A 22,813-nucleotide genomic window follows, 5' to 3' on the forward strand; every position below is an offset into this window, starting at 1 on the left:
TAAACTGCTGCTGGTTTTGAGTGCTGCTGCTGGTCCTTGGTCCAGTGTTTCTCAGCTATGTGTTCCACGTTCTCCCTTGGGATTAAAAAATGGTCCAGAGAGGGGCACAGAATCTTTAAGGGCAGTAGCCACCAGCACTTTGATTCCTGCTAGGTTAAAAAAAAATTATTACTATTACTCACATTAATTTATAAACTGATAGGCAGCTTCTTGCAGCACTTCAGATCCTGAGGACAGAAGGACATTGCTGACCCTCACAATAATGAGAGCTGATGTTTTTTCCTGTGCTGGACAGAAGCTGAAGTGCTGCCTCCTTGGCCATGTGGGGATCAATCAGGGCTTGTGCTTTAGAAAAGTCTGAGGAAAGCTTCACCTACCTCATAGGATGAATCTAATTCTGTTCATAAAAAATCTTAGCATACTTAAGATAATTTTTTTTTCCTGGGCAGTTAGTATCTTAACCAGAAATACAAAAACAGTGATGAAATGGTATTTTAAAATAATACCACTTGGACTAAGACCCCAGAGATTCCTTTGATGAACTTTGGAATGTTTTGCCACAAGAGAGTGCTCACCCCTACTGTCATATCCTGATTACTGTTATTAATGCTGTTCCCTGAGATGTTAATCTCTCAGCTGATGATCTGTGCCAGCCAGTTCTGATGCTTTTCTCCAGTGCAGTGTGGGCATTCCTGGGTTTTAATGGCTCTGTTTGTTTCTGGGATTTACAAACTGATGTAAAATGAAGACAGAACAGTTCTGTGTTTACAAGTGTAGCTTCTTCAGGAGATAAGGGTGAAGTCTCTGCAGTGTGCACATGCCAAACCTGTTGTGTGTGAGCCATGAGTGAATATTTTTTAGCTTAGCTGTTAGAGGCACTGCCCTGAACTTCCTGGATGCTCTCTGCTCTGTGAGGCTCAGTAAAACAAGCATTTTACTCTACCTTGTTATGTCAGACTGTTAAACAGGATTGATTTGAAGAAATGGTTTGTGTAGAGTTTTAAAGGGAGTACTTGTGGGGTGTTGAGATTTATGTACCTTACACCAGTTATGGGTGCCTGGCATGCATTGTTGTGGTAATACAAGTGGTATGACAGTGGGCTGTAAAAAAAATGAACAGGATTCAGAATGCCTGAAAATGTCTAAATAATCCATGCAGTGTGATGTTTTTGAGTGTCTTCTTTGTTCTAACTGTAGGGTATTTTATTATTCTGTATTGTTATTTTCCTTTGGCTCCAGCTGGGGCTGTTTGTGGATTTCAATCCTGAGGAGATGCTGCTGGGTGCAGAGGAAGGTGAGGATGATGGGGACCTTGAAGCAGAGCTTGCTGCTATCACAGGAGGAAAAGTGAAAGAAGGAAAACCAAAACCAAAGGTGAAAAGTAAGTTAAAGTATCTGAATTTAATTTAACTTCGTTAAATTGATCTAAAAAATCTTTAAATTTATCTAAAAGGGTTTTTTTAATCACTGGTAGAAGCTGAATTTGCAACTACTCTTTCCTTTACTTTGAAAGGTTTAATTTGTTATTCCACAAGCAATGTGAAAGTGGTTTATTTTTGTTGATGCTCTTGTAGGTAAAGGAGAAAGATCTCTGGTGGCTGGCCCATTTAATGACTAAATTAAGACATGCTTTTTTAGCATATGAAGTCATAAAAAAGGTGTAGTAGGCGCTAGATGATTTTAGAAGGGAAATGATGTTTCTTGTGGGGGGTGGGTTGTTTGTCATGTGGTTGTTCTTCTGTTTTTGTTTGAAGAATGAATTTACATAATGAACATTATATTTTTAGTTACTTGGAGTCTGTAACCAAAACTGAATCCCATTTTCAGAGGCAAATACTGATGCAATTACTTGGAGAATCCTGTAGCTTGTGTTATGCACGTTAGAGTGTCTCTTGGAATGGACTGTTACTGTTCTTAATACTTGAAGTATCTGTTAATTTTGTCTGGTGGTGTTTGCATGCAGCTCTGCAGTGGTTTACAGGCTGGCTGTAATCTGCCATGAACCAAGGCTGCTGCTGCTGCTGTGAGCATGCTCTGACTCTGAGCACATCCGTGTTTGTGGAGCTGCAGGGTGAGCTGCTTCAGGAGCTCCTCTACCAAAATAAACCTGGGTTCTTGTGGGAGCTTCTCAGCTGAACCAGGTTTGCTCCCTGCCTGTCTGAGAGCTGGGGTGGCAGCCAGTGCTTGAGGTGGGAAAAGGAAAATGGGACCTACAGGTGTGTGAGCAGGTGCAAGGAAGGGAGGGATAGTGCACCTACAGCCTTATTTGCAGCTCTGCACTCATTTCCCAGTAATATCTGAAGGGGCTTCACACAGAGCAGCAGGGAAATTAAGAATTTTGAAATGTTCAGGTAAGACAACTGTATAAACACTGTGGTTGATGACAGACAAAGGTCAAGTTTGTATCTGAAACTAAATTCTAAATCATTTCCACTCTCCACATTTCAAAATTTTAGTGAACTCTTAAAGCTAATAAGCACAATTGTGCAAATAGGCATAATAGCAGAACTTCTGCCATTGGACATGGGTTACTCGTGGCTAGAACCTGCAGGATAATGTTTTGAGGGTGAAACTGTGTATCAGGAGCTCTTGAGTTGTTGTCAGCTTTTCAATAGCTGACATCCCTCTCACCCTCATCTCACTTATGTTGTTGTTTCAGTCTTTTTATTCAGAAGAGGAAAATAAAACTTCAGGCAGTGCAAAATTAACATTTACTGTGCCTAACATTTACTGTGCCTTCTAAATGCGTGGTTAAAAAAGGGTTTTCCAAAGTAATGTGCAGCTATTCTGTTTTCCTGTTAGAATTGGAAGTGTGTGGGTTAGAAGCTCATGGAGGATGAGCAGCTGGGCTGCTGGCACTGGGCACTCCTGAGACCTGGCCCAGTGCAGAGGAGGGGCAGGATGCAGGCAGGCCAGGAAAGGAAGGAGCTACAGTGAGGACAGGGGAGAAACAGATCCTGTCTGGGAAAGGACAGAAAAAAGAGATCCAGTGCAACTCATGTGCTTGGTTCTTGGCTGAGCACCAGGTGCAGTAATTCCCTCCTGGATTACATCCTAGAGCTCTGATGGGTGTGGGGGAATGGCCTCCTCCTCCTCCAGCAAAAGCTCCACTGTTGGAACATCTTAAGCACCAGAATCCCTGCTGTCTCTGATAAGTGCCAGCTGGGCAGCCACTCACGTGTTTGAAATTGTGGTCTCATCTTGCTGCATGGGATTAGAGCTGAAAAACCATCTGAGGAGGCTTGATTAGGTTTTTTGCCTCTTCTGCAGTTTTCTGCACAGCCAGTTGCCTTTGGATATGGCCTGCAGTCCAAGTTTTGCTAAGGGTCAAACTTACAAGCAACGTGTTTGATACAAATACTGAAGCACCAGTGGGGTGAATTAGATTATTTGAACAGAAACAGTTTTGTACCTGGGTTAATTTTCAGCTGATTGAGCAAATGCAGGGAGTGAATGGGAACCATTTAAATTGACTGTAAAGCTCTGTCCTGGAGATCTGTAATTTCTACAGCTTTTACTGCCACTGATGAGTCACACTCATGTGTCTGCATAGGGAAGTATCAGAGGCGTTTACATGGACCGTTGGGATTTGTGGGCAAACAGCCTCACCTTGGAGAGCATGTGGAGGAAGTTGATAGTTTAGGAAGATGTGTTTGGCACAGGATGAAGCACAGATGAGAACTCAGCAATGAGGAGTTAAGTAGAGTTTTCAGGATGAAGACCAGAAGCAAAATTGCAAAATGAAATAGCCAAGAAAAATTTGGAAAAGGCTGAATCTCATCATCACGAGACAGCAGTGCAGAAAATGTGCAAGTGGCTTACTGCCTGCCTCAGCTGTCACAGCAGAAACACCAGTGCTGCTTTTCCTGGTGCTCACTTCCCAGTCCTTGCCCTTTACCCATCAATACACTCTGTTACCTACAACACTGTGCAATAAAGGGGGCACAAGAGGGGAGGGCACTGCTCTCTCCCAGCTGGTAGCAGCTCCTTCAGGATTTATACCCAATGTTAACTGGGTATAACTGTTTCTTAGGCTTTATGACTCGCCAGTCCTTGCCCTTTTCCCATCAATACACTCTCAGTTACCTACAACACTGTGCAATAAAGGGGGCACAAGAGGGGAGGGCACTGCTCTCTCCCAGCTGGTAGCAGCTCCTTCAGGATTTATACCCAATGTTAACTGGGTATAACTGTTTCTTAGGCTTTATGACTCCTTGGGATTTCCTTTTACAGCTCCTCTGCCCATGGATCATATTGAAAAGATGGCTGCAGAGTGTATGAAGGACCTGAATGAAGAGGAGGATGCAGATGATGAAGACTTGGAGAAAGATACAGACCTGTTGGTATGTATAACTCTTACCAAAGAGTTTTAGTATGTATTTTTTTGTTTGGTTTTTTTGTTTTTTAACAGAACTGCATTTAGCAAAAATGTCTGTTAACTTTGTGGTGAGAAGCTAAAATATTGCAAAAGCACCATTAGATGCAAGTCTTTGCAGGATCCATTCCCCTGCACAGCAAAGTAAGAGAGTTTCCTGACATTTATATGTGTGGGGGTCTTAGAGAATTGAGGAAAGAGCAGGAATCCCGTTCCGTGTCAGCTGATGAAGGACAGCCAATCTCCTTAAAGTGATGTCTGCCACCATTTTGCTACTGCTTCAAGCAGTGCTTGGCCTCAGAGAATTCCATGTCAGCTGATGAAGGACAGCCAGGGACAATCTCCTTAAAGTGATGTCTGCCACCATTTTGCTACTGCTTCAAGCAGTGCTTGGCCTCAGAGAGCACCTCAAGAAAGTCTTTGTTGTTTCAGTGACTCATCTAACTGGCAGGGTTTAGGGAAGGAGTGTTAAGCAGTGGTTTTGACTGCCATTGCTAGTAGAGGCTTTTTGGAAATTGAAAATTTAGGTTTGCATAATCTTTGTAAAAGTACTTCTCTGAACTTCTTCAGCTTCAGATCTCCAGCCACAAACTTGTGTGGTGATCCTGGGGCTGCAGTGTGGCTTTTCAGTGGTATCTGGATCCAATTTAAATTAAATAATAAAAAATTAAATTGAATTTTAAAAAGGCTGGAGTAGAAGATCTTCAGACTCTTCACTTGGGTTCAAGATCCATCCAAAGCTTTTGACACTTTAGACTTGGGGGTTTTTTTTGTCGTTTGAGGACAGAGAAAATTTTGAGGAGAAGCCTTTTGTTGGCTTTTACTTTTACCTTAGGCAGAGTTGCAAGAAGTTCTGGGGGAAGAAGGTGAGGCAGGAAGCTGTGAGGATGAAATGACAGCAGCAGAGTCATCACCAGCTGAACCTGAAGCTGAACTACCTGAACTGCAATCACAGGTAGGAATGAGCTTTGTGTTTCTGACAGTTTTACTGAATCACTGTTGTCATGTGGCTTGTATGAGGGTCATTGTCACGAATCATGGGGGTCTTGTTTTTCAAGGAAGAAAAACCTACTATTCTGTTTTCTCCAAGGAAAGCAGTGCTGTATGAGTGCAGGTGATCCTTTTGCTTTGTTCCAGGGATGAATTCTGATGTTAGCATAGAATTGAAGAGGTAAACAATTGGAGAGAAGCATGCCTTTTCCCTCATTATACATAGGAGCATGCCGACTGCAGTGCAAGCTTCCAGAGTTCCTATCTTCTCCCTAAGAGTATTGAGCAGTGTGCTGAAATTGTGAGACATGTTATAACTCAATAATTTTGGGTTTTTTCTCAGTAGCATTATCTGTCTCAGTTTAATTTGTCAGTCCTCGTGCAGTCAAATCCTTTATTCAGTCACTGCATGTTTCTGTTGTGTGCCACAGATTCCAGTGCCTTTACACTGGGCCAGTTAGTAAATGGGATTGAGAGGGTTTCTGTAGAGATAATGGCAATAATTACATCAGGAGCCATCTGCAGGGTCTCTGTGGCTGTGGAGAGTTTGTAAGTAGCTGCTCATGACTTTGCTTAGGCTGCTTTTGTCCTAAACTAATTCCAGGCTGTAGGAGGAGGAAAAAGAGCTCTTGTTGTAAAACCAGGTTGAAGCCCAGAAGGGAGCAAACTAGCATGGTTTAAAAATAAGAAAAGAATAAGTCAAGATTTGTGCCAAAATACCTCTTCACACCCTCTGTTGTGTGGGGTTTGAGAGGCTGCAGTGTTCTCCTCACCTACTCACCGACCACATGGCTCCAATTACTCTGTGAGTGAGAGTTTCCCAAGTCTCTCCACCCATTCTTCTCTGTGAGGCTTTTGAGAGAGCCCAGAGGTGGATGCAGGGCCCGTTAGCACAGCACAAATGCTCCTCTGTTTTAGGGGCTGTTCCTTCCTGCACTCAGTTCACAGCAGCGTGTGTGTGTAGAAGAGGAGTGTTTGCTTTTCAGTGCGGTGGGAAAACTCGTCTAGCTGGATGAAATAAGTTTTCTTGATTTGTTTTATTGTTCTTTCTGAGACCTCCTCACTTCCTGCTGTTACCAGTGAGCTACAACAGACGCTCGAGGGGAGGATTGCTGACTACAGGAGGGCGATTTCTAACGCCAGGGAGTCCGGGGAGAGCGCCAAGGTTCGGCGCTACGAGAGAGGCCTGAAGGTGAGTTGGGGTCACCAGGGTGAGGGTGAGGCAAAGTCAGCTCTCTGAAGTGTGCTCTTCCCAGCTGGGTGAGTTTGTTGACAGGGGAGTGAAATTTTCATTTGCTGCCTGGTGTTACTTAAAAAACATTTGTTGTTACTGACTGCCCACCTGATACAGCAAACACACAGATAAGGTGTGGCTTCAGCTGCCTTTTGAGCTTTGTTTCTGTTGAATGTGGCAAGTGGTGGGTGGAGGCACGGTTTGTGGTACGTGCTGAAGTTAAACCCACCTGCCTGGATCTGAATTTGACCCGTGGTGACTGCTCAGTGTTACCTTAAAGCAAAGTTTTCCTAGCAAATACACCATGCAGTTCATCACTGCTGCCATCCCTTAGGTACTAACCTTTCACTCACTTGTGTCAGACAAAGGGAGGTGGTGCCTTTCCCTGAGTGTGTTGGCTGTGCTTGAAAAGGAACAGAGCAGGATTTTTGATGAAGGCAATTAAGAACTGCAGCAAAGAGCAGTCTCTCCAGCCTCTCGTGGTTCCAGGCAGGTGGCGTGCTTGCAGCGAGCTGCAGTGCTTGTTTACTGCTGGGCAGGGCCTTTCTCTCCCCGTTGCTTTCAGCAGCTCTCCTGCATCACCTCAGGCAGCAGCAAAGCTGTACAGCTCAGGGTCTGCACTGGGGCAGGATGTAGTGGCTCACTGGCTACCAGGTGTCTCGGGGTACAAAGGGAACAACTGAGGCCAGACTTGGGGAAGAAAAAGCACAAGAAAGATATCTCTTTGTGTCCACTGCCTGCCAGCCCTGACAGGAATGTACACAAAACCACCTGGCCTTTCTGAGAGCCACAGGAATGGGCAAACCAGCTATTCCATCCAGTGATGAGCTTAGTGCACTGTGCCACTTCCTTCATTTTTCAGGTAGGGAGCTTCCCTGTGCCTAAGCAGTGTAACAGGGTAATAGACCAGATCTCACTTCACAGCTACTGAATTAGCAAAATTACGTGTCAACAAATGGTGTAGAGTTCTCTCTTTTATGTAGTTCTTGGAACTGTGAACTTTAATCTCAGTCTGTCACTCCCACGTGGAGAAGAGGGAGCTGCCTATGGGTTGCTGGTCTAAACCGCAGTCTCACATGCAGTCATTTCAGAGTATCTCTGCCACTGTTACTCAATAGGTCAAACAATGCTGTGGCTAAAAAAAAAAAAAAATAGCAGTGATTCTGGCACTGATGAGATTTTGTTGTTATTGTCTTTGTGTGCTTCCATTTCAGTTTTTTTGGAAGATGAAAGAAGTAAAACTTTTGTTTTGGTTTGAAGTGCATGGTGGTCTTTTGTCTGAACCTCAAATTAAATTTAAAAAATAAATATACTGAGGAAGGTAATACTTGGGGAAGAGGAGGGGTTTTAAAAAAATGAGCAGCAGTTAACTCAGGTTAGAGATGGTGAGAGCTCCTTACCATAGGTGGTGAGCTGAAGCTCCATTTCCTTTATAAGTATTTAATGGCTTTTCTCACTGCATTAAATAGGTTTGCAGACCCCTTCCTTCCCTGGATCCATGTAAGCAGTGACATTTCAGAATAGCATATTATTGCATTTCAAAGATGGACAAAATCCATCTACTGTTGGTTTAAATGGGTTCCTTGGTGACTTTCTGTGACAGAGCTGAGTGGATCACATCAGCTCTCCAATAATTCTGGCTGCTGAGGTACCTGCAGTTACCTGGTTTGGGTAACAAGGCCTTTGCACTGTGCTGCTGTGGTATCTGGACACCTTTCACTGGCACTGAAGTTCTTGCAGAAGAACAGGGAGCAGAAGGGCAGCAGCCTGTGGTGGTGTGTGTGACAGAGCCTGTCATGTATAAGGGGATGAATCTGTCTTTTAATGACTTTATGCTAGTAACATGTTTGATGAAAATGCCTGTTGACTCTGTTGTTCCTTCTGTGCCAGACACTGGAAACCATGCTGGCTGCAGTGAAGAAAGGCAAAAAAATCAATGAGGAAGAAATGCCACCTCCTGTTGCAACAGGGAAGAGTTCTTCTAATGTACCTCAAGCCATGGGAGTGGAGCTGGAGGATTCAGGAGATTCACCAGAGAGTAAAGCTGAATCTGCTGCAGATGATGAGCAGAAGGCTTCTCCTGAGGCTAGGGAACATCTGGAATCAGAGTCTCTCCAAGGTCGTGCTGCTGCTGATCCTACTGTGGAAGCAGGTACTGTGATCTGAGAGGAGAAGCAGTTGCAGCCCTATTTTAATGTTGCATCTTCCCTGATGTTTGTGTTGTGTGTAGCAAAGCACTGCTTATGTTGGAACTTGCCTGCTGAATGTCTCAGAGTTGTCCATGGAATGCTGAGTTTCTGGCAGTGGAATCAGTTATTGTTTTAGAGCTCCTCTGTGCACTGGAGCAGTGTCCTTAACTTCTCCTGTGCCTCAGTTTCTCCTTCATTATTTGACATGTATAATTCCAGCCTTTAAAGAGTTTTGAGATACTGACTTGGAGGCCTAATATTCTTTTTCATTAAATTGGGAAAAATGAAATTGTTATGTTAGACGGGACTTCTGGAGACTGGAGGAAAAAGGATATTTGTAAGATGGCTGTTATGACTTACAGCAAAAGGGGACAAGTGTGGGTTTGCATAGATGGATGTAGCAAGGGATGCAAATCTTGCATGCTCTGTGTCAGTCTCAGCATTGTCTCATTCTCCCAGATCCCCAGCACAGCAGCACACGAGCAATCCTACTTATGAGGCAGAAGGAGTATAAACTAGCAGCTCTAAAAGCCAAGCAGCAAGGGGACCTGGAGAAAGCAAAGGAATACATGAAGGCGGGCAAGGTATGCACTCAAGAAATCCCAAATGTTGAAAATACTCTGTGCTGTACTCACAGGGTATTTTCATAATAATACATATTGTATGTCACATACTTACTGTGGCAGCTGGCAGGTCTTGGACAGACCAGAATAAACCTTTTGTTTTTTTCTGTGTTAGAAATTTAACGTGGTGTTGGAAGCTTTGGAGAGTGGGCAGCCAGTAGACCTGCGGAATATGCCTCCATCTCCTCAGGGTAAGGCTTGTCTTCAGGAAACCTTTACAGAAGTCTCTCTGTGCTACAAAGCTATTAAAAGAACTGGAGATTGTTTAGGACTGAGGGTCACTGCATGTTCACAGTCTAATCAAGACCAATGAAGAGAAATGAGGTATCATTACTTACATTGCAGTTACTCTCTGTGAATTACAAGTTCAAACAAGTATTGATGTCTGATATTCTGGGTTTTCTAAGTGTAGATAATAGTAGCCAGTATTTGAAGTGGAAGGGAAAGAAGGATAATGGCACATTCTTAAAATTTACTGTAATATTGATGGTGTTATGTGCTTCAACTAAAATTCATGACGTTCAGGTGAACAGATTGCAGTGCACTTAAGTCTAATTTTTAAAGCAAGTTATCAATATTAAAGATACCTCAATCCTGGTAAGAGAGATGTTGGTGGTTTTTTAAGTAGATGCAGTATCCCCACCAATAATTAATACTTAGTCTTTGTAGCCCAGTGTTTGAAACAACTTACTTTAGTAGATTATTTTGTTCTAAGACACTAAATGACTGACTCTTTCAGTAAATCATGAGAGTCATGACTCAAGTTTCTGATCACTAAATGGGATTGCAGAGGAACTTCACCCAGGCATAACCTTGCCTTAAAAAATGTGAGATTTTTGCAGCAAATAATCTTGTAGTTTTCTGTTATACAGTACCAGAAACTGGAGTTTCTGAATAGATGATATGAGTTTCTTCCCTTTTCCAGCACATCTTTTGTTACTAGAATATTTTAGTCAATTAGCAGACTTGTTCACTCTTTCCATCTGCCAAGATACCAAGTTATATTTTGGGGAGAGAATTCTTAGAATACTTGAACTACTTTTACTTTTTTTTCCCCTCCTCAAGCAGCCCTAACCAAAATTAAATCAGCATTTGAGATTTTCTCTTACAAAGCATCTTCTCTAGATAACGGGAACCTTAGACTTAGGTAGCTGTGGAGATACTGTTTGGAAGCCAGAAAGCTTTCAGGAAGATGATGTGATCAAGTTGAAGGTTTTCTGAGTGACATGCAGCAGTAATTGCTGTGTATGGAACATGTTGTGAAACTCCCTGCTTTCCCTGCTTTGCAGATCTTGAAAGCTTAGGACATGGACAAGATGCATCCAAGCAAAAAGTACCACCTCGGGTGGGAAGTTCCCAGGATCTTGCAACACCTGAACCTCAGAACCAAGAAGCTTCAGGTAGGACTTTGGCATTTCTCTAGTAAATCATGAAAATAGCCCTGCTGGGAAGCACTTTAAGGTCTGACCTCTCCCACTGAACTGCAGCAGGAGTGAGTAAACCTGCCTGATGTTCTCAGGTATTGTTTGATGCTGATCCAATCTACTTTTGTTCTGGATCAGTGATGGAAGTAGAAGTTAATAAACTTGCTAACAGCAGTGTTCATGGTGAAACTTGAACAGTGATGTTCTCTGAAGAAGAGGAGAGGAAGAGGAGGAGACAGGCAGCCTGTGTGTTTTGAAATCTTCATGACGTGGCATTTACTAGTCTGTGGTTTGCAGAGTCCCTGCAGCAGCCCAGGACGGTGCTGGAAGCGCTGCAGCAGCGGCTGGAGAAGTACAGGGCAGCAGCAGCTCAGGCCAAGGCCAGCGGGGACGATCGCAAGGGCAGGATGCACGACAGGATAGCCAAGGTAAAACTGGACCGTGGCTCTTTGCATCCAGCAAAGCCATTTGAATTAGTTCTCTTGCTGAAGACTTTTTCAAGGCTGAAATAATTTGTGTATTGTCTGTCTGCTTGAAAAGAGGTCCTGTGGGGAAGCTGGAAAGCATTCGGAGGAAGAAATAGAGACAACGCACATATTGTAGTAAAATACTGAGTTGTGCAGTGTTTATGCTGGTTAAATAGAGATGATTGCTAATTCAGCTCTATTTTATGTCTTACTGTGCTTTTGATTGCAGCAATACCAGGATGCCATAAGAGCCCATAAGGCAGGGAGAAAAGTGAATTTTTCTGAGCTACCTGTTCCTCCTGGTAAGTGTGAATGTAAAATGTCCTAAGCCCCAAACTTTTGCACACCTGCTAGGCTCTGCAGGGGCTGTGCAGGTATTGCCTGCTCATCCTGTGGAACAGCTCCTCTTTTTTCATCAGTGAGTAGCTAGCCTTGCTGTTTGATGGTATTCTGAGATTTTTTTATTAATATGCTCCCAAACACTGACACTAGTGAATATTCCTGCATATTGGTGGCCTCATAGCACTATTTGAAAAGTTCAACAGCTTCACCATAGGCAAGTGCTAAAAATGTTACTTGTCTATTCTCTGTGTCAGCCCTCCTAGAGGAAAGACTAAATTTGGGTTATATTGGCTTCTTAGTTTTGCTGGAAAGAGGTTTTTAGAAGTGAAAAAATTTTCCTGATGTCTCCCATTCTGCTGATTCCTATCAGGAGCCTCAGAATTTGATATCTAATGAATATCCCCTTGTAACACCTTGTAACATCAAATCAGTATTGCAGTTCTCCTGGCTGTTTAAAGCATCTGAAGAGATGAAGCAAATCATGCCCATGGTCACACTGAGACAGTGGCAGAGGCAGCAGCTGAGCCTGTTTCTTGAGGCACTGTGTCCTGTTTATCTTCTTCAGAACACTTGAGTGCTGTGTCTGGAAAATTTTGGGCAAGGTCATCTGTGAATGCTCTGCCTCTCATTTGCATGATACCATTTCCCCCCTAGAAACATCTTTCTTTTTACCTTGGGCCTGAGACCTTCTTCTGAAGGATACACTCAGCACTGCAAAGCAGTGCCTGGATTTTAAGTTAGAGGATAGAGATGGACTTTGTGGTGTTTTGTGTGTGTCAAATATGGCAATGGCAAGCACTGCAGTGGTAGTAGACTAGGTACTGCCAGCTCTGTCAGGTCATGTGTGGGTTTGAAGGTTTCCTGCTTTGAAGCTGTCCCTGAAAGGCAGTTTAGCATCCCTTTTTGCAGAATGTGCTCCCTTTCTTGGTAAATACCAGTTTCTGTAACAGTGAGGTACTCCATATTTTTACCTCTGGAAATGTGGAGAACTGCTCAGTGTCCTTGCACATCAGCTGTGTGTTTTTCAGCCATCATTTAGGGGCCATGTGATTTACATTGTAGACAATTATCAGGCAGTCACTGAAACCACCAGTGAATTACCCTGGGAGGGCAGTGCCCTTCATGGCATCTGGCTGGTGACGAGTACCAGCCTTGGACTCCCTGGAAACAGAAATGCTGCTGAGCCATGGATCAAATGTCACATGGGGCAGCAGCACAGGATTCTCTGTTCTGCCTGCCTGAGTACCTCAAACTTGTGCTGTAGCAGCCATCTCTAGGTTTAGAAGCAGTTTAGTCACTGTTTCTTAGCACTTCTCATGAGACTGGCAGCAAGAATACTTGCTGTATATTAAATGAGAGAAGTCTTAACACACATTTTATAGTAGTTGCTCTGGATCTCTGTTCTCTGAAGCTGACACTAAACTGGTCATGTGGCAGTGAGAGTTTATCTTCCATCATCAAGCCTTCCTCCCATACTTAAAAGGATAACAAAACAATGAAGAGCATTATTCTTCATACACTTCTCATTTAACTCCTCTGATTCTGCCTTCGTTTGCTACCTCTGCATTGCAGTACCTTTTCAGCAGAGGCTGAGTGTGTAACAACCCAGCTGTCAGCAGTGGATTGTTTATTACTCTGGGGGTAGCACTGATTTTCTGCTGGACTGTGTGCCTGCTAAAGTGAGGCAGCAGTGAGAGGGGAAAAAATGAGACTAAATTCTCTGCTGCTTCTGGGGGCATCCCTGCTACTGAAGTCTTGAGGTTGTGAGGTTGTTTGGCTAGCTGCCAGTTGCTCAGCTTGGAAAACTGCTCAGTTATTGCATCATTTTACTATCATCCACTTAGGCTGGGTGTCAGTGAGAGATGTGATCTAAAGCTGCCACTCAGACTTGATTTAGCAAGGCCTTTTGGTCTTGGCCTCAGTCTAGTTAGACTGAATACTAAAATATATTAGATAATAGGTATTTGGATAGAAACAGCTTCACAGTAAACAAGTAATATGGAAGACATACCATAGGGCTTATGCAACTCTCTCTTCTGTGTTCCTTTCCTTCACAGGATTTCCCCCTCTTCCTGGCGTTGCAGCAACAGATGGTGGCAGCACAATCGCTGCTGTCCTGGAGAGTGCCAGCAAGCTGGCAAACATGGAGGAGAATGATGAAGAGGAGGAGGTTAGTGTTGCCTGGTAGGATGTGTAAAAGTTCAATTGCCATCTCGTATGGCATGCAGATATGAGGCCATTGGATTTCCAGGTAAGGGTGCTGAGCTGAAATACATTTTTAAAAGGCTGAGGAGTACAGGATTTCAGTTGTAATTTCAATTTCCTTTATAGAGTTGGAGAGACAGAGATGTTATTGCAGTCAGTACCACAGAGTCTGAGTGCAGGGTTTGGCTCTTTCATAGCTGTGTTGTTATGTAGATTTTATTTTCAAAGCAAACACTTGAGATCCTCACCACTCCCTTACATTGTTCTGAAGTGCTTAAATCCATACTTTTATCTTGCATCCCAGTAGCTTCCTATGTTTGTTCTTTCCCAGGATGTTCAACTCTTACTACTTTTTGTCAGGCTGCACCAGCATTTAGACTTTGGTTTGATTTCTATCTCTCTCTGGATTTGGTTGCTGATTGATTGTGCTTTCAACTGGAGTAGCTTTTAATGGAGAGAATTCCTGGATGATATTTTTTCTGCATGCCTCTACTTTTTTAAAAATCACAGCCTTGTTTAACATTCCTTTTATTCCATCTATGGCTTCCAGAGGTCAGCTACCTGCTGGCCTGGCATGGCTCATAAACCTCCAGAAGTTAAAATTTGCTGTCTGGAATGCAAAGCTCCCATCAAAAGGGATACCCCAAGGCTGATACAGTGATAACCATGGATGTTGATGCTTGAGATGCTGTCCTGAACCCTGAAATAGATTTTGTGCATTTAATATGCATTTCTTTTTGTTTTGCTAGAATGAGCCTTTTCCCCAGGCCCCAGCTGCCAAGAAGCCAACTCAGGTTGTGAAGCCAACTCCAGTTCCTTCTGCTGCAGCTCAGGAGAGCTCTCCTGAGCACCTGAAACGAGCTGCATCACCCTCCTCCCTGGACAAGGCAGAGTCAATGGATCATCTCCCTCCAGCTGGTAAGTGAAGGGGTCACCATCCCCAGTGCTCCACATTCAAGTCCTTTGCTCTAGTTTGGGGAAGACTTTATAATTTAGGTGTGGGCCTGTGAATGTGTGTCATAGATTTCCTCTGAAAGGATCTTCAATATGTGTGTGCTGGAGGGCAGACCCAGACCAGCCATGCAGCTTTATTTCACAGAGACAGCATGTATAATTATAAGGCTGATTAGGTTTTTTAATTAATTTTGATGTAACAAGTGTATCGATTCATAATCTGTAACTCTGCTCACAGCTGAGCTCTCCATATACCCTCGTTAAAGGGGACAGATTGCCAGTGTGAATTATTCATTGATCTAATGGAGCTCCCTACATTACACAGAGTTCTCTGCCTGGTGCTTCAGCCAAGGATCTCAGGCTGGCAGTGCAGGCAGGGCTTCATCAATCTCTACTCTTGCCTTGCTAAGGTCACTGAGCAGTTGTGTGTACAAGATGAATTGTACATTGTAAGGGACAGCCACCACCTCACACTGTGGTTTGGGGACACACTGGCAGTGCTCAGGCTCTTGCTGATGCCTTGACTGTATTCCCATCCTCCTTCCCTTCTGCCCTGGGCAGTTCCCTCAGGATGAAGTAGAACTGCCTGGCTGACTGATGCACTAACCTGGTACAATGTAAAGCAGTCTTGTTGGTGTGGTTGTCCTTAATGTTTTGGCAAGGAAAGAAGAGACTCAAGCATTAATAAGAAAGTAAGAGAACAAGGGATTACAAAGAAGCAGAGGTGATATGTCTGAGTGGGCCTGCACATTGGTTCATCAGGGTTCTTTTCTGACAGATCAGGGGAGAGGAAGAAAATTACTCCAGAGGATGCTCATAATATTTGCTGTTTTGTAGAAGTTAACATGGAGAGCTGAAAGTTTGGATTCAACTTGTCTCTTGGATCAGTCAGCTGTGCTGGAATCTGTCTCAAGCCTGCAAGTTAGGGGCTGTAATAACTCTTGTGATGCTTGTGAGGTTTTTTTGATGAAGGATGCTGTTCCAGAAGGAAGCTTGTTTCTTTTTTTAATGCTTGAAAGTGCCCAAGAAACAGTTGAGTGCAGTAAGGAAATGTCCTGATTTGGCATCTGTACTTTCACTGATCTTTTCCTGGCTGTAAACTGAACAGGGTAAGCCTGTGTCAGGGGCATTGGCAGTGTCAGATGAGTGAGTCTTTGTGTACAACTGTTTTTCAGTTAGGGAGCAGCTGGAATTTCTGGAGAACAGGAAGAAGCAATACCTGAAGGCAGCCATCAAAGCAAAGAGGGAAAACAACCTCGAACAGGCGAAGACGTATCTCAGAACAGCCAAGGGCCTTGACCTAAAAATCGAGCAGGCAAAATCTGGCAAAACTGTTGATATTTCCAAGGTTAGTAGGACTGGTAATATTCTGCTTTGTTTCCTATTCTTGGACATCTAAGTGCTTACTTTTCCCTATAAGGGCTCTGAAGTGTGGTGTTCTTGTGCTGCAGCTGCCATCACCTCCTACAGATGATGAGGGTGATTTTATCTTTGTACACCATGAAGATGTCAGGCTGTCTCAGAAAGCAGATGAAGTTTATGCACAGCTTGTAAAATTGCTGAAGGACCAACATGAGGTGACTATTTTATAATTTTTAAAAATGTTTTGGAGTTTCTTTTGTACATTTCTCTGGGGTTTATTAATATTATAATCCCATCATTGTTCCAGTGGGGTATTTTTTTTCTTTTAAATTACTTACGATATTGGGTGTCCTAAAATGGAGAATTTTCAGAGTTTGATTCTATACTAATTAAAGCCAGAGGGTGTGCTTGAAGGCTTGGGACTAGCAAGTTATCACTCCTAAATATGAGCATGCACTCAAGGAAATAGTACCTGAATATTAAGACTAGCCCTAAGGTGAACATCGTATCTACAAATCAGGTGATTAAAAAGTAATAGGGAGAACAGCTCAAACAGATGCTGTGCTTTGGACTTGAGGAATGGGTTGGTGAATGTTCTTGAATGACTCAGGAAAATGCCTGGTTTTTCTTAAATTAGGTTGTCATCAACCTCAGAACTGTACCAGTCATGAATCTGTGTGTGAGGATGACTGAGTGAATCTGTTTGGTTTTGTTTGTGTTGACAGAGGTGTTTGCAGTACTCCAAGCAATTCATGCATCTGGGAAACGTAGCAGAAACGACTCGGTAAGACCCAGTGCCTGCTTTCAATCATCCCCCAAAGTGGGTATTTCAGGTTTGAGTCTGCCTCACCCCCTAAAGACGTTGGGGTTTGAGTTGGTAAGTTTATCCTTGTGTGAAAGGGTTGGGACTGTGATTCCTGCATCTCCACACTGCTCTCAGCTCTGGCTGAGGGTCACGTGGTGCTCTGTTTGATTTCTGGGTTTTTTGCTGATTTATTTTTTTTTTTGCCTTTTTCTGTAGATTTGAGAAACTGGCACAAAGTTGTAAAAAGGATATGGAAATCCTGCAGCTTGCACGAGCACAAGGAATGGATCCTCCAAGCCATCACTTTGAGGAAAGAACCTTTAAAATGATAAGGTGTGGAAAACCAAAACTATTTCTCAGTCAGGCTGGAATGACTTTCCTGGTCTTTTGCCCTTGTTTGAGAAATTCTGGGCTTCAGCAAACTTAGGTGGCATCCAGGATTAGGCTCAGCATTCCTGAAAGGATACTCTCAACAACTTAAATACAAAGAAGTTGTTCTCTAACTTCTCTTGCTGATTCTTTTGTTTTTAAAATGCCTCCAGCTTCCCCTCTTATATTCTGTTTCTTCAGCCATTCCTCCTTCCTCTGTTTTTCTCCCTCAATCCTGTTGCCTCCTGGGCTTTGTTCCTGGCCGCAGAGATATTTTTAGCTCTGTTTGTGCTCTTCCCTTGCTCTGCTGTATTTTGTGGAGATGATCTCTGTAGGAGTGCACTGTTGAAAAAGCTCTGACAAATGGCCACAGCATCCTGGGCTGGCCATGGATCAGCTGATGGTGGGATGAACGTGCTTTTTTGTCTTTCTCTTTTTCACAGGATATTTTCTGATCTCAACAGCACAGAAATGCACCTTCTTATTGTCAGGGGGATGAACCTACCAGCCCCACCAGGTGTGTACTCAAAAGGGCATGTGGGCTTTTTCCTCTGAGTAGGTAAGGAAAGTAATGGGGAACTAAATTTCTCAATCTTGAGGGCCACTTTAGGAGCCAGCACTCATTTAAACAAAGTAACCACATTTTGGGCTTGTGCCCCCCCAAAACCTTTAAACAGTATTTTTTAAAAAAGCAGACAGGTGAATGAAGAGAATCTGTGTTCCATCTGGACAGGGAGAAGAACTTTACATTTTCCTGGTTTCACTCATAACTGGGCCATAGTTAAGGTTTCATTTTTACTCCTATTTTGTTACAAGTGCCTGCTGTGAGTTGCACCACTTTGGTGTATTTTGACCCTTCAGTAGACAGGATTTGCTCCAGCCAGTGTTACTGCTTTTAGCCCCTTGTTCCTGGGAGCTTGTAAACCATCTATGCTAGACTGTCTTAGGACTAACAACATAAAAAAACCAAGGTGTTTTCCCTTGGATGCCAACTTCCCTTGGATTTTGGTTTGATGGGATGGGTTTTTCAGTTGTCTAGAGGCAGGTCATGAGTCCTGCTGTAAAACAGTTGGGTGCTCTTGAGAATCCTGCTCAAGATGACAGATGCAATGACAATGTCTGTACTGGCTGTTTGGATTGGCTGGTTGTTGTCTCACCCAGGTGTGTCACCAAGAGATTTGGATGCATTTGTGAAGTTTGAATTTCAGTACCCGAGTGCGGTGAGTGTGTCGTGGCTCTTCTGCCCCTCAGTCTGTCTCCCCTGCATGAGATTGTGAAAGCTCCAAGGAAAGGGAGAGCACTTCTAGACATCCTGCCTGGATCTGCTTTTAAAGCAGATTTCTTTTTCTGAGAAGAAGCAGAGCTGCTGAGTGTGTTGGCTGCAGGTCTGAGCTTTGCACCTTTCTCTGGACGCTCCCCACACCTTACCCTTGGCAGGGTGGTGTCTGCAGGTTCTGTCAGCAGCACTCTCAGTGCTAAGCCATGCCCACCTCTCCCCCCTGAAGGCACAGTCAGGCTCTTTCCAATGCTGGCAAAATGTGTCAAAGTTCATTTCTTTCAGGGGTGCCAACACACCCAGCACCAGGGCACACGAAGTTGTTGCCAAGGGCCACCTTAGATGTGATCTCCCTAAGTCCTCTTCCCTTAAAAAAACAAGCTTTTAAAGGCATTGCATTCGAGCCTCTCTCACAATTGTAGAAATGGATTGAAAGGATTAATCTTTGTCATCAAATAAATGGTGATTTAATTAGGAAATATGTCTATATCTGGAGATAGGACTTGGACCATGCAAGTTTCTCACCCTTACTAATTAACACTTGTGTGTATGTGCATGTATCTATGCGTATGTGTATAAAAATATGTATACACATATGTATTACTTCTTTCCTTGGAATTCCCCAGTGTCATCCTGTTCCTCTCACCTTTAAAAGCAGTCTCTGGTCTGAAAAATACTCAAACCTGAGAGCTAGAAGGGCTTCTGAGGAGGGACTGACTGGTCTCTTACTGTCCATAGGAATCCTGGGGCTTTGCTGCTCTCTGTAAGGCAAAACCAGACCTTGCTCTTGCAGGACTAGTGCTTAGCCCTGGGAGAGTGCAGAGCCTAGATTTCTACCTCCCAATAAATATTGCAGTAATTCCACTAAAATTAATTCAGTTACCTGTGGGAAATTGGTGATGGTCAGACCAGGTTTGTGTTTAGGTTTGAGTGACTCGAGGCCTTAATGAAGGAGTAACACAGTTAGGGTGGCTGAAACCAGAACTGGTCTGTATGAATAATTTTCTGGGGAATGAATAAGAATCAGCATAGTTCCTTTTAATCTATTTTCCATTGTTTAAAGAGGAACCAGATCTTTACTCCTTAGCCAACAGTCAAATAAATATACACCTTTCTCCTTTACAGCTGAAATCAGTTTTGCACAGTAGCTGCAATAATTAGGCCACATTGTCCTTGTTCATTCTCCAGAGATTTAGTTTGTACTCTGCTTTAGGTTAAAAGTTAATTCATTTTGGTGGCAGATTGATTGTCAGGGAAAATAATAGTAGGGCAATTCCCTGAATGATTTGTGATGAATTCCTTGTGTAGCTTATTATTCCAGCTAATGCAGGAGGAGCAGAATGACTGTGTCATGGAAGGTGCACAGTTTGTCATGGAGTTTAACAGCCCAGTCAGTAACTTATGATGATTGGATTGAATTGACTGTGACTATGTAGTTTATCTATGGCTCTCATATTTAATGTAATGCTTTGGCTTATTCTTTCTGCAGTATTATCCTTGTTACCACAGTGCAATCCAAGTATTTTAGTCTTGAATATACCAGGACTCTTCTTATTTAGATAACTCCTAAAACCTTACATTTCTGGTATAGGCATAAAATAGAGCTAGCAATAAAAATGGTCACTAATCTGTTTTCAAACAGTACCTGACAGTTTTATGTGATGTCTGTCTCTTTTTTTTTTTTTTCTGATAGGAACAACCTCAAAAGAGTAAAACACCTGTAATTAACAATAACAATTGTCCAGGTGAGTACTTTTTTTCTAGAACAGCAGGGGAAATGTTGCACCTTGGGAATCCCTGGACAGTACAGGCTGGTGCCAGACTGTCAACCAGGCCAGCGATCCTTGCACCACATTTTTTCTTCTTTCTTATGAAAGGTTTGTTGGGGGTGAAGTCCAACTGCATTGGCAGCTTATTCCCGCTCATCCCAGTATTAGTAGTAGCTATTATGTCATGAATTAAACCAGTATTAATTATATCATCCATAATACCCCTTCCCAGTCATTCCAGCCTTAACTCTGCTCTTTCTTTAGTATTTTGTATCCTTTTTTCTTAGCCACAAACACTGTTTACTTGCTGGAAGACCTAAACTCTGTAGTTTTAGCTCTCCAGTACCTTGCTGTCAGCTCACAATGGCTTGGTTTTCCTGCAGTTTGGGTTCTGTCCCTGTAAGGTGAGGGTGACATGAACTGTGGCACAGGGACACACCCTGGGCCTGACCGAAAAACCCTCCTGAGGAGGATTCCTGTGGGCCAAACTGAGATAAAAGAGCTCTGAGCAGGTGCATGGAATGGAGCCCTGCACACCATTTGACTCACAGCCTTCTTCCCCTGTCCTTGACTTCACTTGCAGAGTACAACCAGCTGTTCAAGCTGAACATCAACCGGAACCACCGAGGCTTCCGACGCGCCATTCGCTCCAAAGGAATTAAATTTGAAGTGTTCCACAAAGGGTGAGTCCCCAGTTTGCTTCTCTGCTAACAGCTGAAAAGAGTGTTGGAGCTGAAGTTTACGAAGCACCATCTCTAAGCCAGCACTGAAGAGTTGTCTGGTACTCATGTCTGAGAGCTTTCAAAATGTGCCTGAGCTCTGTAGCTTCTTCCCCTGTGGGGGTGAAGAAAGGCACAAATCCAGTGAAGTTGATTCAGCACAAATCCAGTGAAGTTGATTCAGATCAGTTGAGGATTAGTGTGTTAAAAGGAGTTGGTGGGACTGAGAAAGCAGTGGTTTACTTCAAATTGTTTTGATTCTTACCCAGTTTGGTTTCAGTCATCAGGACTAGAAAATTTAAATATTCTGTGGAATAACTCTGTAGAATAATGAAGTGGCAGCAAAATATGAAGAGCAGGAAAGCAGGTGACAGGTGATGGCAGAACTAGAGTTACTGTACTAGAGTTTTTGTATTTCTAAAACTATTGTACTAGAGTTTTTGTACTTGTAAAACTACAGAAACTAGAGTTCTTGTACTTTCATTAATTGGATCTTGCAATACTTCCTGAGCACTGCTGGCAGCTGCCTTGAGAGAGACTCCCCTCAGCTCAGAGAGCAGGATCACCAGATGAACATTAACAATGTTCAGGGGGATCATCCTCAGTCCAGGCTCATAACTGACTTATTCAGAATAGGAGTGGCCTGTGTTCCCTCATCCCTGGGTTGGTTGTGATCCAAGACTCTGATGGGATGCCAGATAAAGAGCCACCAGACAAAACCCAGCTTGTCCTATTCCTTGTTGCTATTACTGGGCCATGCAGAAATTGTCCATAGGTTTTCTGAGATGGTTTTCAAGTTGCAGATGTTTCAGCTTGTGACCTGAAGTCCCACTGCTGTATTCCATATCATCCATTGGCATCCCTGTTGAAGCAAAAGTTGATTTTCTTTTTTTTTTTTTTTCTGTCAATCCTGACTGCTCTGTGTTCAAGATCCCCCCCCTCTTTTGCACAGAGCTGTGAAGTGTTTACATTTATTTAAAATGGGGTTTTTATCACCTTTTCCCAATGTGGGAGAAAGGAGAGGATGAAGTGATCCAGGCTCTTTCCTTAAGACTGTCTGCTCCTTGTCCTTTCTAAGACTACAAATGAATAATACTTTCAGAAATGCTTGGGTGGATGTTGTAGCTTTGGGGTCTCTGATAGCTCCTTGACCATCTCCCAAGAATGATTTTTGCTCAGTGAGCAAAGGAGACTTGTTTCAGGTCATATATATTAAACTTCAGTTTAACAACACTTTCAAGTAAAAACTCAGCAATGTATTTTTCCAAAGGAGAAATCTCTTCTTGAGCCTCTCCTAAAAGCTTCTGAAGATGAAAGGGAATTTCCCCAGAGCTGTTTCTGAAGCCGTAGCCTAGAGCAAGTTCTCAGTCTTCACAGCAGCCCCCTGGAACTGAGCAGGGATGAATCAGTCTTTGTTTCTTGAGTTATAAAATGGAAAAATGCTTTAAAAAATGCAGCAAGAATTGCTGATTCTCTGAAGTTTATGAGCAAAGTGCCCCACATGCTGCAGTACGATTACATAACCCTTCATTTTAAGGTCCTTGGGAAGGAAATATTCCAACATGTGAGCTAAGAAACTCTGAACTTTCCTAAATGATTCTGTGAGTCTGCTGTGGCCTCTCTGATTGAGAGTCTCAGTCTCCTGTGCCACCAATGATGTGATCAAGAGGCTTCATGAACAATCTTTGAGTTTCCATTGCATATGTCAAG

General features: G+C 43.2%; 1 protein-coding gene across 1 annotated transcript in view; it reads left to right on the forward strand.

Moving 5' to 3' along the window:
* The window catches only part of CC2D1B (coiled-coil and C2 domain containing 1B), a 28,278-nt gene that overhangs the window by 1,896 nt on the left and 3,569 nt on the right, over nucleotides 1-22,813 (forward strand). The window contains exons 2-21 of the mRNA XM_041421250.1: nucleotides 1,240-1,381; nucleotides 4,234-4,343; nucleotides 5,211-5,330; nucleotides 6,420-6,557; nucleotides 8,490-8,751; nucleotides 9,248-9,372; nucleotides 9,527-9,602; nucleotides 10,701-10,811; nucleotides 11,133-11,263; nucleotides 11,532-11,604; nucleotides 13,702-13,814; nucleotides 14,599-14,767; nucleotides 15,979-16,151; nucleotides 16,255-16,380; nucleotides 16,891-16,949; nucleotides 17,187-17,303; nucleotides 17,783-17,856; nucleotides 18,501-18,559; nucleotides 20,309-20,360; nucleotides 20,968-21,067. Coding sequence (XP_041277184.1) covers nucleotides 1,240-1,381; nucleotides 4,234-4,343; nucleotides 5,211-5,330; nucleotides 6,420-6,557; nucleotides 8,490-8,751; nucleotides 9,248-9,372; nucleotides 9,527-9,602; nucleotides 10,701-10,811; nucleotides 11,133-11,263; nucleotides 11,532-11,604; nucleotides 13,702-13,814; nucleotides 14,599-14,767; nucleotides 15,979-16,151; nucleotides 16,255-16,380; nucleotides 16,891-16,949; nucleotides 17,187-17,303; nucleotides 17,783-17,856; nucleotides 18,501-18,559; nucleotides 20,309-20,360; nucleotides 20,968-21,067 — 2,330 coding nt within the window. The remainder of the gene's footprint in view (nucleotides 1-1,239; nucleotides 1,382-4,233; nucleotides 4,344-5,210; nucleotides 5,331-6,419; nucleotides 6,558-8,489; nucleotides 8,752-9,247; nucleotides 9,373-9,526; nucleotides 9,603-10,700; nucleotides 10,812-11,132; nucleotides 11,264-11,531; nucleotides 11,605-13,701; nucleotides 13,815-14,598; nucleotides 14,768-15,978; nucleotides 16,152-16,254; nucleotides 16,381-16,890; nucleotides 16,950-17,186; nucleotides 17,304-17,782; nucleotides 17,857-18,500; nucleotides 18,560-20,308; nucleotides 20,361-20,967; nucleotides 21,068-22,813) is intronic.

The sequence above is a fragment of the Onychostruthus taczanowskii genome, unplaced genomic scaffold (genome assembly GCF_017590055.1).
Source record: "Onychostruthus taczanowskii isolate IOZ18803 unplaced genomic scaffold, ASM1759005v1 scaffold7, whole genome shotgun sequence".
NCBI lineage: Eukaryota > Metazoa > Chordata > Aves > Passeriformes > Passeridae > Onychostruthus > Onychostruthus taczanowskii.